The sequence below is a fragment of the Galeopterus variegatus genome, unplaced genomic scaffold (assembly GCF_000696425.1).
Source record: "Galeopterus variegatus unplaced genomic scaffold, G_variegatus-3.0.2 Scaffold1832, whole genome shotgun sequence".
NCBI classification, from domain to species: domain Eukaryota; kingdom Metazoa; phylum Chordata; class Mammalia; order Dermoptera; family Cynocephalidae; genus Galeopterus; species Galeopterus variegatus.
In genome coordinates this window covers 277,490-293,849 of record NW_007727943.1, presented here as the reverse complement: position 1 = coordinate 293,849, position 16,360 = coordinate 277,490, and the positions used below count along the sequence as shown (strand labels likewise).

The 16,360-nt window shown below is 41.0% G+C and overlaps 1 protein-coding gene across 1 annotated transcript in view; it reads left to right on the top strand.

Annotated features, from left to right (window-relative positions):
* The window catches only part of FYCO1 (FYVE and coiled-coil domain containing 1), a 75,719-nt gene that overhangs the window by 4,062 nt on the left and 55,297 nt on the right, over positions 1-16,360 (top strand). Inside the window, exons 2-5 of the mRNA XM_008579213.1 lie at positions 1,809-1,915; positions 3,526-3,651; positions 8,233-8,339; positions 9,967-10,110. Of these exons, the coding sequence (XP_008577435.1) occupies positions 1,809-1,915; positions 3,526-3,651; positions 8,233-8,339; positions 9,967-10,110 (484 nt within the window). The remainder of the gene's footprint in view (positions 1-1,808; positions 1,916-3,525; positions 3,652-8,232; positions 8,340-9,966; positions 10,111-16,360) is intronic.

Below are 16,360 nucleotides of genomic sequence, written 5' to 3'. Positions count from 1 at the left end.
TTCAGTCTCTTTAGGATTAACACTTGAAATTCCCTGTCATTCATTTCAAGGGCTTCTTGTTCTATAGGATCTAGAGTTTGAGATTTATTGACTTTTGGTGGTGTATTTTCTTGGTTTTTTGCATTTCGGGTATCTCTTTTTGGGTGTTTGTTCATTTTGGCAGGGGTTTTCTCTCGAATCTTGGACCTCCAATTCAATAGATGGAGCTATTGAGCCTTGCAGATCGTTCCTGCCAGCTGTGTACCTGATCTTTCTTTCTTTCTTTATTTCTGAGATTCCGCCTCTTTTAGCCGGGCCCCTCCCCCCTCTGTGTGCTCTGTAAAGCTAATATTATTCATAAGTAGTGCATTTGGATTATTAGAGATTAGAGCTGAAAATTTCATATTTCATATCCAAAGCCTCCTTCTTTCAAGGTTTTGGGAGTTCCCAGATCAGGTCATGAGTGTTTACCCAGCCTGAGGAGGAAGAAAGGTAGAGGAGGAAAGTTATGTGTCTTTCCCAGGTCCCTGGCCCCAGCTCTCAATGCCAACCATGGCAGACATTTCTAGTAGAGCACAACTAGACAACAGTCATTTGTTGTAAGAATCAGTTGCAAGAACGTGTCATCACCATTTGCTGACCTTTGCTTGAGAGGTCAGTGTTGATTAAATTTTCAGCTAGCTCAGGCTCATCTTCAGTCCCGGGCAGGTCTTTTCAAACCATGGTGCTTAGGAACAGGGGTTAGGGGTTCCTTTTCCTTTAAGAATTGTTAGAAAAGAAGATAGTTTTATCCAGCACATCCCAGCCATCTCAGCTGGGGAATATTTCGCAGTATCTAAACCAAATCCAGTGTCTAACGGTCCTTCTGTCCCATAGCAGAGGCAGTGAGTGAAAATCAAAGGTGGTTTTCCCCTTTTCTGCACAGGCAGATAAATTATTTTAGAAGTTAAGAGGTGAGCTCTGGGGTCAGAAAGCCCTTGAGAAAACCAAGGTTCTTATTCCAGCTTTGCTGTTTGCGACCCATGATCTTTGGCCACATGCACTGACTTCTCTTTGCATTCCTCATCTGTAAAATGGAGATATAATACCAGATTCTAAGTTCCTTGAGAAAACCAAGGTTCTTATTCCAGCTTTGCTGTTTGCGACCCATGATCTTTGGCCACGTGCACTGACTTCTCTTTGCATTCCTCATCTGTAAAATGGAGATATAATACCAGATTCTAAGTGTCAATTATTTTTTTCACATTGGGATGCATCTTAAAATCAGTCACATCTTAGATTTGCTGAAATAAGGCAATCACTACCTCCAGTGCTGTATTAAATGTGAAATACATGTAAAGGCCTGACCCCTCATGGGTACTGGGTTAACAGAAGCAAGCACTGTTGTTGTCATTGTTGGGATTCTTATTATCATAACTATTATGTGCACATATTGGGTGTTCTTGAAGCCTGCATTTACCTGTACTTAGCTTAGGTTTATAGTGAAGAATAGAAATATGGTGAGAATAAAAGATAAAACTTTCTGGAAGTCAGTATTAGGGGACTGAATGATTCATCCACACAGCAAACATTTGTTAATGGGTGGTGGGCATACAGGAATGAAAAAGAAGTATGCCCAGTCCTCAAGCTGTTGTAAAGTATCTGTGGGCTCTCGGGACATGTTAACACTCTGTGACTTAGAGTTACAGGATATTTATATACCCTTTTACATTTCTGAGGTGCTCTGCCCTCCCTGACCCCTTATCCCTCATGCTTCCTGGGGCTACTCCTGCTTCTCTCTCTGACTTCAGTCTCTAGCTAGTTACATGTTCCTGTTTGTTATCTTAAAGATGCTGTGACGGAACTAAGCAAAGAATTTAAGGAAGCAGGGGAACCCATCACAGATGACAGCACCAGTTTGCATAAGTTCTCTTATAAACTTGAGTATCTCCTACAAGTAAGTGATGCCTGTAATGTGTTAATTTTGCACTGTTGTCTCTTGTTTCCTTCTTGGATGACTTATCAGCATTCAGGATGTGGTTCAGAAAGCTCAATGGAGCCGTTAAGCCCTCATGGTTAGACCAAAGGTCAGAGCAGTCCCCAGCAAGAGCTCCATCCTTCAAGTGTGATCCTCTGGGGAATCAGAATGTTGCCCCTTAGGATGATTTTGGGACTTGAGAGAACATTCTTTATCTGTAAATAAGGAGATAACATTCTTTATCTCTTTAGGTCATTTTAAGGCAGGTCACAAGGTCACTGTACAGCAAGGATCTGAACTTTGGGGCAGTTACATACCCCTTTGGGAGTTTGGTGAAAGCTGTGGAGTCTCTCTCCAAACGTACATGCATATGTGTACACACCCAATCATGCATTTTTGCAGGCAATTTTCAAGAGTGTGTGGGCCTTCTGAAGATTATCCACAGTGCCCTGTTTTACAGCCTTGCTGCTCAAAGTCTGTCCACAGTTCAGCAGCATCAACATCATCTGAGTACTTGTTAGAAGTATTTTCTTGGTTCCCACCCTGACCTACTGAATCAGGATCTCTGGGTCAGCCCAGAAAATTTTCTTTCAACGTACTCATGGTATAACTTATGCCTGCTCAATTCAAGAAACAGCACTGATCTACAGAACTTTGCAGATGTGAAAAAACACACGCAACTAAAATAGGCAGGAAAGAAATGGACCAGAAGTTCTTTTAGGATGGGGTATTAGGCATTACACTTTTTTCTTCTCCTTTTCATTTTTGTTTTATCTAGATTTCTTAACAATATGTGCATATCTTGCTTTTACAGTCAGAAAAAAATGCTATAAAATGTTATAGAAAGATATACCTGTATTGTTTTGAACACCATTATTTTGCAGTGTCACTTCCCACCAAAGCATATAGGGCAAGAGCCCACAAGAGCAAAGACCCCCAGTGTGCTGAAGGGCTTGCCTTTTTTATGCCTTTCCAACTGTTTCTTAACATTGCAGAAATGTTTATGGACTTTTTTTTTTCAATTAAGCCCATTTTGGTTTTGGATTTGAAATGACTCAGCTCACAATTATTTGAATTTATTATCTGTGTATTAAAACAATACTGAAACTTAACAGTTGAGTAACTGGGATAAAATGTCATGACCTCATTTCTCTAAGTTGGGGCATAGTTAACACTCTTTATATTGCCCTTAAGACTCTTCACTTATATTTCTCATGTGTTCATAGCAGCTTTGGTGGTCTTCCACCCAACTCTGTGCCACAGAGTTCCCTTCAAGGGATAAATCCTTGTGGGTGGCTGTTATTCCTGAATCTCACTAGTTGTATGACCTTGAGCCAATTACTTAACATCTCACAGCCTCCGTTTCCTAACCTCTCACAGCCTCAGTTTCCTCATCTATAAATTGGGGATTAAAACACCTTCATTTTGGGATTAACACACCCTGATTTGCCAATAAATAAAAATAATGTCAATAAAGGTCCTTGCCCAGAGCCAGCACCTAAGAAGCTATTTTTATTATTTATTCTTTCAATGGTGGGATGAACAGCAGTGGGTTGGTACCTCCTCTCTCTGTTGCTTTCCCTTCCCAGTTCGATCAGAAAGAAAAGGCCTCCCTTCTGGGCAACAAGAAGGACTACTGGGATTACTTCTGTGCCTGCCTGGCCAAGGTGAAAGGAGCTAATGATGGGATCCGGTTCGTAAAGTCTATCTCGGAGGTAAGCTGAATGCAGCACCCAAGGACTTCATGTCTTCCTCTGGCCTGTCTTAAGCATCTCACGCAGAGACATTTGCTGCAGACAGCCAAGTGAGGAAGTGGGGTTTACAGGCAGTAAGGAAATAACTAAATCCAGTCCAGGTATATCCAGTGCCCATGCTTGCTGTGGCTCAGGCTCAGGGAAACCACTTAAATGAGTGTTTACCAAGCAGAGAAAAGCTCAGTCCTGAGTGTACATTACATCACAACCCACATGTAACCTAACAGGGTGGGCTGTTTACATTATACATCTCTGCTTATGGCACCACTTGGAGGTGTGTAGATAGGATGCCTCCACCTTTAAAAAACATTTCTTAGATAAAATTTTTAGAGTTTGCTAGGTGGCTTTCCCTATAATTTGCCCCAGAAACTTGGATATGAAATGAAGAGAGTGATGTGGGATCTCAAAAGACATTTCTTAAAATGCTGGTGTGCTCAGAAACTTCCCACATTCAGTTCAGAGCCCCTCGAGATCAGAATGTCAAGGCTTTGCTGTTTCACAAAACTCCAAAACAACAAATACACACACCTATGTCACATACACACACACTCTCTCTCTCTCTGGCTCTCTGCCACCCCCTTTCCCCAATGAATCTCTCTCCTCTCTTATCAGCCTAGTCCATCCGTGAGCGAAGAACTTTGCATATTAGGGAGCAAGTAAATCCCTAGATAAGGGGCAGGAGTTTTGTACATTTCATCATTTTTTCAATATCTCTTCAATGAGTGTGAAGTCACTTTAAAGTCAGCACATATGCTATGTGGCTGGTCTCCCACAAAGGTCACAGCATTTGGTGTTCTGGGAAGAGCTCCTGCCTGACCGTGCCAGCTGGAGCTGGATGTGTTTCTTCTTATAGAGAATGAGGTGTTAGATACGCTGACATTGAGGGCCGGGCATTTTCCACCACCTGCACCCTCTGGCACCTGAGAAAAGGAGGAAGGATCCTGGTTCTGAAGAGTTTGTTCTGCGAGTTTCCTTAACATCCATGTAGTGTGGGCAAGTCTTGTGAAGTCTTGCCTGGTGGGATACTCAGGGTCATGATGTAGAGCAGTGTTTTAATTTTAATGCGTCATAAATCTGGGAGGGGTTCCCACTGTCACTGTCCTCTCTTGTATTCCTCAGCCCCTGCACAGGGCAACTACAGCCTCTGACTTTATAACTTCAGACAGCTGAAGTCTGGAAATAAATTTAGTTTTAATCTCCATTCCTCAGGGTTCTGAAATGCTTGCTAGAACACATCTACTTTTTGGCTTATTTCCTCTTCTCTCATAATGCAGTCAGACCTTTAGACAGTTTGAAGCCATCGAAACTGACTTTTCAGAAGGAAAATGCATTCCTTGCTTGTGCAAACATTGGTTGTTTTGGTGGCTGGCCTAGTCTCTGCTTCCCATAGGTCCCAGTTGTTTATTTCTGTTGAAGACTGCTCTCCGGGGCATCATTGGTTGGAATGGCTTGGAACATCACTAGACTGGGTGAGCTACTGGATACTTGGGATAACTTTAATAACTTTAACTTGTAATAATCAAATGCTGTCAGGGTCTTCAAGCAAGAGAGTAACCACTCAGGCCCCTTTGGGATGGGAGGCAGCCATTTGGACTAAAATAAAGGTTCTATTAAGCCATTTCCAGAGGTGCGGAATGGGCAACTTGGAGTGCATTTCACCGTGAAGAACAGTGTGCAGGTCGGCATCAGGCTCCTGGCACAGTGGCCTGGTTTAAAGCAGGATCAGCTCTTCTCTACCTTTCAGATTTCCTGTCCTTTGCTGCTCTCTTAGTGCTTCTCACTATAGTGTGTATGGGTTCTGATTAGATGCTAAAAAAATTAAGGAATTAGGTAATGAATGCAGACCCAGATCTCAAAAAATAAAAAAGCCATGCAGTATTTACATTTGCAGTGCAAAGAACTATTGTTTCCTTCCACAAAGGGTATTTTTAAAAATGCCTTTTAAAATAAATAGCTCCCTTTATGTATAATCAACTGGGACTGATTAAAAATATAGCCTCAAATGTTTGCTATTAAAAAAGCTTTAAAGTTCTGAAGGCTGCTTTAAAGTTCTGAGTGGCCAGTTTGCTGAGAATAAGGACAAGCTCCTGCCTTTGGGAGCTTACAGATATGGGCTATTACATGAGCATCTTATTAAATGCTGCAGGGCCTGTGTGTGGGTGTGTTTGTACTACTGACACACTTCATTTCCCAATGCCTTGCTCAGCTGTTCTCGGCTGCCTGCGTTTCCTGGTTATCTCCACTGAGCACTGTTGTTGCTTTGCATTGCTTCACCCCCCTACGGATTTGTCACCCCACTTCTCCTGGGTGACAGAGATGAAAGGATTACTCAAAGCCCATCTCTTCCAAGCAGTGAGAAGCCCCAAAGTGGTTAATCTCCCACTGGAACCCTCAAGCGAGAGGGATCCCTTCCTTGGAAAATTAATGCTGAATTGGGGTTTTCTTCCTGCATTTATTTTCCAGACCAGGAAGTTACAGGAAGAGACATAGGTGGGGTTATAGTTTAACAGTATAGGTTGGTAACTTTCAGTGAAACAAGCCAGATGACATTCCAGTAGACAATTAAGTGGTCTTATCAACACAAGCTTGATCTTAGCAAACATTCCTTCTTATAGCAATTTCTCAGTATCTTTACATAACAATCAGTAACTAGTCTGTCTTTGAGCCATCAACCTGCTGTGCCACAAATCTTTATCTCACACCAGAGACTTACAGCCTGAGCAAAATTTCCTGTCCTTGCAAGGTCAATATTTGAAACTGCAAGACTTTGGAAAACCAGGCCCTTTGAAGTACAGAGCTTTGTGGTATGTTCCACACACTGTGTTCTCACCTCTTACCAGGGGAAAAAGTATTTGGACATGGGGATGTCATCAAGATTTTCCCCTGGACATCTGTCAAGATCAATTGTCTGCATTCACTCCACAGTGGCTTTTATAAAGGCAGTAAGTCAGGCTGGCACTTACCTTCACTTCCAGTTGTCCTGACCCCAAACCTACAGAACTGATATAGGGAAATGTCTTATAGCTTCTATAGTTCACAAGGTTTAACACCTTTTTATTTTTGAAAACCACTTCATATTATGATATCATTTCCTTGAGTCAGCAATAAGACATAACTCTGAGCTAAAAGGTGCTATACTGGGGTGTTTACAGCATTATTAACGTGCCAGTGCTTGAGGCTATACCAAGTATTTCCTGTCTCAATCAAGTGCCAAAATGGATATCTTAATAGTATGGGGTATTGGGACCCTCTTTTGGTCAAACCACTGCTTCCCCTCCACCCCCCCACAAATACACACATTAAATGTTTCTGACCTTTGAAGGAGTGGGGAGGGTATTGGATCTGGCCTACCCCACTCAGAGCCAGGGCCTGATAGAATAGGTGCATGTGAGGTTTTGAATTCCTGCTTCCTTATCTTCAGCTTCTAGGGTTGATGCATCAGGAGTAGGTATCCTAATTTGCAAACTGGTCTCAGGTGTCTTCTGTGGCTGTCCCCTTTATTCCGTGCATCTTGTCTACTGTGTGCCCCCAGCTAGCAGAGCCCTGCTTTGGCAGTCTCATGGCAGAGTCTCTGACCTGCATTTCCCATCTTTATCAGAAACTTTCTTAGAAACCATGTTTAGCGTGGTAAATTTAAATCTCAAAACAGTTCCATCTTCTCCCTCTGAATGGGTTTTATAGTTATAGGTACTGTGGGGAGAGGTTTGAAAGACAGGCCTGCACCTGGGCCCTCCTGTGCCAACCACTCCAGACTTCTGAGACAGATGCATATCCATTTTATCATTACCCCAGGGTGACTGGGCTGCCTTAGAGACACCCATGCTCTCACCCCCCGGGCACCTTCTGACCAAATGCAGTGAGTCGGCATATCTGAAAGGAAACAAACCCAACCAGGAAAGCGTTAACAAATATATGGGTTTTAATGATGGTTTCATGGGGACATAGAGGAGGCAGTAACAATTCCAGCAAAACTTCTTAAAGGTCTCTCTCACGCACCTCTGCCCTTTTCCCTGTCTCTTCCCCCTTCTAGCCATGCTCCAGCCGGGCCCCTCAGGCCTCTTCCCTGCACCTGTGTCCCCAGCACCTTAAAAACAAACTCAGTATTAGCCAGACTGAGGCCCTCTCTTCCTCCTCAAGTTCAGTTCATTTACCTCCAAGGTTTACTCTAAATATTCCAAAATAAATCAAAGAGTTTCATATCTGACTCCAACCCAAGAGATTCTGATGAGCCAAGGAGGGAGGAATGACATTCCAATAGAATCCACAGATGCTAATATATCTTCCTTGACATGTTTACTAGAGTCTACAGATTATACTCCCATGAAGGCCTGCAAGTATTCCACCCGTGTCACGCCTCTTTCTGGAGTGATTTTATCAAATGTTTTGTGTCCTTGGAGGGATATGAGTGAAGCCCACATGTAGGGTAGAATTGGGTGGCATTTTCTGCCCCGTATCTGTTTTTTGCAAGCCATCCATGAGGCCAGGTCTATATTTGAAGTTAGGCCAAGAGCTCTTCATCTCTATGTAATGTGCTTTTTCCAGCTTCGAACATCTCTGGGGAAAGGAAGAGCATTTATTCGCTACTCCTTGGTGCACCAGAGGCTGGCGGACACCTTACAGCAGTGCCTCATGAACACCAAAGTAACGAGGTAAATACAGGAGAGTGCTGGGGTCTAGCCCCATACCACTCAGAAATGACCTAAAGTTCATCAATAATAATAATGACAACTGCAACAGCAGTGGCTGTTTGTGTCTCAGTGTGGCACCTGCACGGTCCTTCCACACCATCATTCTCTGCCACCTCTCCTACCAGTCCTTGAGGATGTGGGGCAAATAGCCCTGAGTTTTTTCAGGTGAGGAAATAAGGCTGAAAGGGGGCTAAATGCCTTTTTCTAGGCCCCGGGGAGGCTGCACTATAAAGCTGGAGCTCAGAGCCAGATCTCTTAACTCTTAATACCAGGTAGTTTTTCCAGATGGTTGGTGTGTCCTTAATGCCAGTACTAATGGACAGGTTACAGCCTTGGCCTCTCAGCGGAATCACCTATGGGGTTTTTAACAGCAGTGAGCTTGGGACCTCACCTAACACACTGAGGCAACACCTGCTGGGGTGTCTGAGCTCCCTGGAGACTCTGACGGGCGGCTAGGATTGGACTTTGCTGCTTAACAGCAGTGAGCTTGGGACCTCACCTAACACACTGAGGCAACACCTGCTGGGGTGTCTGGGCTCCCTGGAGACTCTGACGGGCGGCTAGGATTGGACTTTGCTGCGGAGCCCAGGTTGTCCACTAGTGCTGAAGCCTCAGCAGGGAAGGAAGAAGGAAGGAGAGAGGCAGGGATTAAGTGTGAAAGGGGAGAGTGGGTGTCAGGTTAGGGGCTGCAAATCAGGTAACCAACCGATCAGCAGCATCTCTTTGGGTTACCCAGCACCCCTTTACCATCTTTGCTTCCCTTCTCCCTGGGGAGTTAATCAAGGATATCTAGTTAATCTAGGAAATCACTTTTGAATTAAAAAAAAAAAAAAAAAAAGACTATGGGGGAAAATTTTTGTTTTGTCATCTTTAAGACTGATTTGCATAAAGATGTATTTCTCGGGCATTTGACAGGCCTTGCAAATTGGTATGAGCTGAGAATGTTTGCACATTTGATTTGAAGGGTTTTTTGTTCTATATGTTTGGTAAAGACTGTCATAAACAGCTTGACTTCATCACAGTTCACAGACATCAACCAAGTAACTCTCTTTAAACTCATCAGTGTTATCTTTTTAAATTCTCATTGCTTCCCGTGAAATGAGACACCCACTAACTACCTCAAAGTGCAGGTAACATTTCTGGGTAGATAGTTTGTTCCTTGGCTTTTCAATGGTGTCTGGACAGAAATTAGCAGGGAGTTCAGTGTCCTGTACCAAATTCTGGAAAAGGTATAGAAGGTTAATTTGTCTTTCAAAAAAGAAATGTTCTTTCCTTTACAATTGCCCTTTCCTGTCAAGTAATTGAGATTTAAGGTTTCTCACATCCTTTTGGGGAAATAGGTATGATATAAATAATAAATGAATAAGCATCCAGGTCACTGCAGTAATTTCATCAAAGAAAAGCAAGCTTATTGAGAGTTACCTGCTCCTACAGTGAAAATGAAATTGGCTTGTGTGTTTGTATCTTTAATGAGTTTGGTAACCTGAGTTGGAGTATGGTGAGTCAGAGCCACACCAGGAGGACCAGTCAGCACTCTTTCCTTATCTTTATTACTCTTGTAATTGACACATTTTCTGTTTTTCCACAGCGACTGGTACTATGCAAGGAGCCCCTTTCTGAAGCCAAAGCTGAGCTCTGACATTGTGGGCCATCTCTATGAGCTGACTGAGGTCCAGTTTGACCTGGCATCAAGGGGCTATGACTTGGATGCCGCCTGGCCAACATTTGCCAGGTACTTTAAAGAACAGCTTGGTTTAAAGACAGGGAAAGAGATGTTTGAAGTTTTGAAGATGGCCACCAGTCTACTCAAAGCAATTTACTTGCTCAATAAATTACAAAAGCGTTGCAATTCTCATGCCTGCTAATTTTACAGACTTTGTTCAGTCATTACCAACAATAACATCTAAGGCTCCAACCTTAAACCGACCTCGTTGGCTAGGGGGTATGAGTCAATAGAGACATATATACAAAACCCAAGGTTTAAAAAGTTTTTTTTTAGGGCCGGCCCGGTGGCGCACTGCTACAGTGCACCGCTTGGGAAGCGCGGCAGCGCTCCCGCCGAGGGTTCGGATCCCACACACTGAGGGTTGCGATCCGTTGCCGGTCACGAAAAAAGACAAAAAGACAAAAAAAAAAAGGTTTTTTTAAAATTTTAATTTGTCAATATACAATGTAGTTGATTTTTGTGTCCCTTCACCAATTACTCCTTTTCCTCCCTCCCTTCCCACTCCATCAGCATCATATCTGTTCACTTGTCTTAACCAGTTCAAGGAATTATGATTGTTGTGTCTTCTTTTCTCCCCCTCCCATTTGTTTGTATATTTATTTATTTTTGTTAGCTCCCACAAATAGATGAGAACATGCAGTAGTTCTCTTTCTGTGCCTGGCTTATTTCACTAAATATAATTTTCCCTAAATCCATCCATCCATGTTACTGCAAATGGTAGTATTTCATTTTTTTTATATAGCAGGGTAGTATTCCATTGTGTAGATATACCACATTTTTCTTATCCACTCATCCGAGGATGGGTATTTAGGCTGGTTCCAACTCTCGGCTATGTAAATAGGGCTGCAATAAACGTGGGAGGTACAGGTATCCCTTCAACATGATAATTTCCATTCCTCTGGGTATATACCCAGCAGTGGAATAGCTGTGTCATATGGTAGATCTATCTGTAATTGTTTGAGGAACCTCCATACCATTTTCCATAAAAGCTGCACTATTCTGCAGTCCCACCAACAGTGTAGGAGAGTTCCTTTTTCTCTGCATCCTCACCAGCATTTGTCATTCCTAATCTTTTGGATATTAGCCATCCTAACTGGAATGAGATGGTATCTCAGAGTGGTTTTGATTTGCATTTCCCAAATGCTGTGATGTTGAACATTTTTTCATGTGTCTGTTGGCCATTTGTATATCTTCCTTTGAGAAATGCCTATTCAGCTCCTTTTTCCATTTTTTAATTGGGTTACTTGTTTTTTGCTGTTGTTTGAGTTCCTTGTATATTCTGGTTATTAATCCTTTGTCAGATATATATTTTGCAAATATTTTCTCCCACTTTGGTTGTCTTTTTGCTGTGTTAATTGTTTCTTTTGCTGTGCAGGAGCTTTTTAGTTTGATACAATCCCATTTGTTTATTTTTCCTTTGGTTGCCTGTGCTTTTGGGTTTGTATTCATAAAGTCTGTACCCAATCCTTCTTCCTGGAGTTTTTCTCCTATGTTTTCTTTAAGGAGTTTTATTGTTTCAGGATGTATATTTAATTCTTTAATCCATTTTGAGTTGATTTTGCTATATGGTGAGAGGTATGGGTCTAGTTTCATTCTCTTACATAAGAATGTCCAATTTTCCCAGCATCATTTACTGAAGAGGCGTTCTCTTCCCCAGTGTTTCGTCTTGGTGCCTTTGTCAGAGATCAGATGGCTGTAGATGCACATGTTGATTTCTGGATTCTCTATTCTGTTCCATTGGTTTGTGTGTCTGTTTTTTATGCCAGTACCATGCTGTTTTGGTTACTATAGCTTTGTAGTACAGTTTAAAGTCAGGTAGTGTTATGCCTCTGGCTTTTTTTATTTTTATTTTTTTTTTTTTTTGCTCAGGATTTCTTTGGCTATTTGTGGTCTTTTGTTATTCCATATGAATGTTGTGATTGTTTTTTCCAATTCTGAGAAAAATGTCCTTGGAATTTTGATGGCGACTGCACTGAATCTGTAGATCATTTTGGGTAGTATGGACATTTTCACAATGTTAATTCTTTCAATCCTAGAGCATGGGGTATTTTTCTATCTTCTTGTATCCTCTTTAATTTCTCTCAATGGTGGTTTGTAGTTCTCATCATAGAGATTTTTCACATCCTTGGTTCAATTTATTCCTAGGTATTTTATTTTTTGTTGACTATTGTAAATGGGCTAACTTTCTTGATTTCTTTTTCTGCCAGTTCATTGTTGGAGTATAGAAACGCTACTGATTTTTGCATGCTGATTTTGTATCCTGCAACTTTGCTGGAATCATTTATTAACTAAGAGTTTTTTTGTAGAGTCTTTAGGCTGTTCTATGTATAGGATCATATCATCTCCAAACAGGGACAGTTTGACTTCGTCTTTTCCCATCTAGATGCCCTTTATTTCCTTCTCTTCCCTGATTGCTTTAGCTAGTACTTCCAACACTACATTGAATAGGAGTGGTGAGAATGGGCATCCTTGTCTTGTGCCTATTCTTAAGAGAAAAGCTTTCAATTTTTCCCTGTTCAGGATGTTATTGGCAATAGGTTTGTCATATATGGCTTTAATTGTGTTGAGATACTTTCCTTCTATACCCAATTTATAGAGAGTCTTTATCATGAAAGAATGTTGAATTTTCTCAAATGCTTTTCAGCTTCTTATAGAGATGATCATATGGTTTTTGTCTTTGATTTTATTGATGTGGTGTATCACACTTATTGATTTGCATATGTTGAACCAACCTTGCATCCCTGGGATGAATCCCACTTGATTACGGTGTATAATTCTATGTATGTATTGCTGTATTCTGTTAGCTAGTATTTTATTGAGGATTTTTGCATCTATATTCATCAAAGACATTGGCCTGTAGTTTTCTTTTTTTGTTGTACTTTTGTCTGGTTTTGGTATCAGGGTGATGATAGAATGAGTATGGGGGAATGGCCTCTGTTTCAATTAGTTGGAATAGTTTGTAGAGAATTGGTATTAAGTCTTCTTTAAAGGTTTGGTAGATTTCTGCAGTGAAGCCATCCAGTCCTGGGCTTTTCTTTGTTGGGAGACTGCTGATAACAGCTTCAATCTCTTTGATTGTTATTGGTCTGTTCAGATTTTCTATGTCTTCTTGGCTCAGTCTTGGTAGTTTGTGTGTATCCAAAAATTTCTAATTTTTGTTATTTGTGTCTTCTCTCTTCTTTTTTTAATTAGCCTTGCTAATGGTTTGTCAATTTTATCTTTTCAAAAAACCAACTTTTTGTTTCATTGATCCATAGTATCGTTTTTGGGGTTTCTATTTCAGTTAGTTCTGCTCTGATCTTAATTATTACTTTCCGTGTACTAACTTTAGGTTTGGATTGTTCTTGTTTTTCTAATTCTTTAAGCTGAAGTGTTAATTCTTCAAGGTAAGGTTGTTTACTTGCCATCTTTCCATTCTTCTGAAGTAAGCATTTAATGCAATAAATTTCCCCTTTAGTACTGCTTTTGCAGTATCTCACAGGTTTTGGTATGATGTGTCATTATTTTCTTAGTTTCAATAAATTTTTTGATTTCGTGTTTAATTTCTTCTTGGACCCATATGTCATTAAGTAGAATGTTATTTATTTCCATGTATTTGTGTAGTTTCCATAGTTTCATTTGTTATTGATTTCTAGTTTTAATCCATTGTAGTCTGAAAAAATACATGGAATAATTACAGTTTTTTTTAATTTGAGACTTGATTTTTGACCTAACATGTGGTCTATCCTGGAGAATGTTCCATGTACTGATGAGAAGAATGAATATTCTGAGGTTGTTGGATGACATATTCTGTATATATCTGCCAAGTCCAGTTGGTCTAAAGTGGTGTTTAGATCTTGTGTTTCTCTTAATTTTTTGCCTAGATGATCTGTCCAATGTTGACAGTGGGGTGTTCAGGTCCCTTGCTATTATGGTATTAGTGTCTGTCTCTTTCTTTAGGTCTAATAGTGTTTGCTTTATAAATCTGGCTGCTCTGATGTTGGGTGCTTATATATTTATGAGTGTTATGTCTTCTTGTTGGATAGATCCTTTTATCATTATATAGCTGCCTTGCTTATCTTTTTTTATGGTTTTTGGTTTAAAGTCTGTTTTATCTGGTATAAGAATAGGTACTCCAGCTCGTTTTTTAATTCTGTTTGATTGATATATCTTTTCCCATCCTTTCACTCTTAGTCTGTGTGTGTCTTTACAGATGAGGTGAATCTCTTGAAGGCAGCATATTGTTGGGTCCATCTTTTTAATCCAATCAGTCAGTCTGTGTCTTTTGAGTGGGGAATTCAATCCTTTTACATTGAGTTATTATTGAAAGGTGCTGATTTATTCCTGGCATTTTATTGATTTTTGTTTGGATGTTTTAAATATCTTTTGTTCCTTTCTTTCTGATTTACTGTTTGTCTTCTGTGTTTGTTGGTCTCTTGGGATGGTAGATAAACTTTTTTTTTTCTCTCTCTCTTTATTGTTAGCATTTTTATTTTACTGGTGGGTTTTGTTCTTTCTTGAGTATTCATGGGAGTGATGGTTGTTTTTCAGGTGCCAGAGCCAGTACTCCCTTGAGAATTTCTTATAAGGCTGGTTGTGTGGTAATGAACTTCCCACAGTTTTTGTTTGCCTGGGAATTATGGTGTTTGACCTTCATTTTGGAAGGATAGCCTTGCTGGGTAAAGTATTCTTGGCTGGCAATTTTTGTCTTTTAGTATTTTGAAGATATCATCCCATTCTCTTCTGGCTTTTAGGGTTTCTGATGAAAAGTCTGATGTTAGTCTGATAGGGACTCCCTTATAGGTGACCAATGCTTCTCTCTTGTGCTTTTAAGATTCTCTCTTTGTATTTGAGTTTTGCCAATTTGACTATAACATGTCTTAGAGAGAGCCTTTTTGTTTTGAATATGTTTGGGGATCTTTGAGCCTCCTAAATCTGCAGATCTGTATCTCTCTCCCTATACCTGGAAAGTTTTCTGCTATTATTTCATTGAATATATTTTCAGTGCCATTTCCTTTTTCCTACCCTTCTGGAATACTCATAATTCAGATATTTGAACACTTAAGGTTGTCTATTATCTCTCTTAGATTTTCTTCAATTTTTTAAATTCTTTTTTCTTTTTTTTTTTGGCCCACATGTCTTATTTTGAACAGGCCATCTTCAAGGTCAGAAATTCTCTCTTTTGCTTGTTCTAGCCTGCTGGTTAAGCTCTCTGTTGTGTTTTTTATTTCATTGAATGAATCCTTCAGCTCCACAAGCTCTGCTACATTCTTTTTCAGAGCATTGATTTCTTTGTACATTTCCTCTTTCAGGTCTTGTATACTTTTTCTCATTTTGTTGTGTTGTCTAACTGAGTCTTCTTGTATCTCATTTAGTAGTCCCTTAGAATTGTTGCTCAAAATTCATTGTTAGTCATTTCAAGGACTTCCTGTTCTATAGGATGTAGAACTTGAGAGTTGCTATATTCCTTTGGTGGTGTCGTACTTTCTCGGTTTTTCATATTTCTAGTATATTTCCATTGGCGTTTAGTCATTGTGGCAGAGGCTTTCATGGTCTACTTGTTCCACCCTGGTGTCTGCAGCAGTGACAGGGAGTTTTGCTGTGGCTCAGCTGCCTGTTGCTGCCTCAGGGCCTGGGGGTTGGTTCAGGCCTCTCAGGGTTGGGGACTCGCCTGGCTTGGATCCCACAGGGGCTGCTGGGTCAGCACTGCTGCCTTGGGGCTTGGGGGTCTTAGGTTTGGGCCTCTTGGGGGCATGGAATCACCTGGCCTGGATCCCCTGGGGCTGCTGAGTCGGAGCTGCTGCCTCGGGGTCTGGGGGTTGTAGGTTCTTTAAAAGTTTTTGAGGGACTTGCTGCTGTGAGTGTTGAGGAAGGAGCAAATGGGCTTATTCTCATTCATATTCTTATGGAGTTATCATGGAGGGCTTCTAGGCAGTAAGAGAGGGAATGAAAGCTGCAGCTCGTCCCTGTGAGAGTTGCTGGAGAGGTTGCTGTGTTTTTGTTTTTCCTGTTTTCTTTGTTGAGGCCATGAAGTCAGCCAGCCCTTACACCAGTGTGGCACTCACTCACCATCCATCAGAATCTTCACAGCAACTCCAGGAAGGAGATGCTGAGCAAACAGGCCCAGAGAGTACAGGAGCTTGCCCAGCTGATAGGCAGCAGGGCTGGGACCCCAGGCTCAGGTTAAACTCAAGTCCATCATTCTTTGTTTTGTTTTGCTTTCTGTTAATAAGTTTTTTAAATTTCAGTTTTCTTTTTTTTTTTTTTTTTGGGGAAA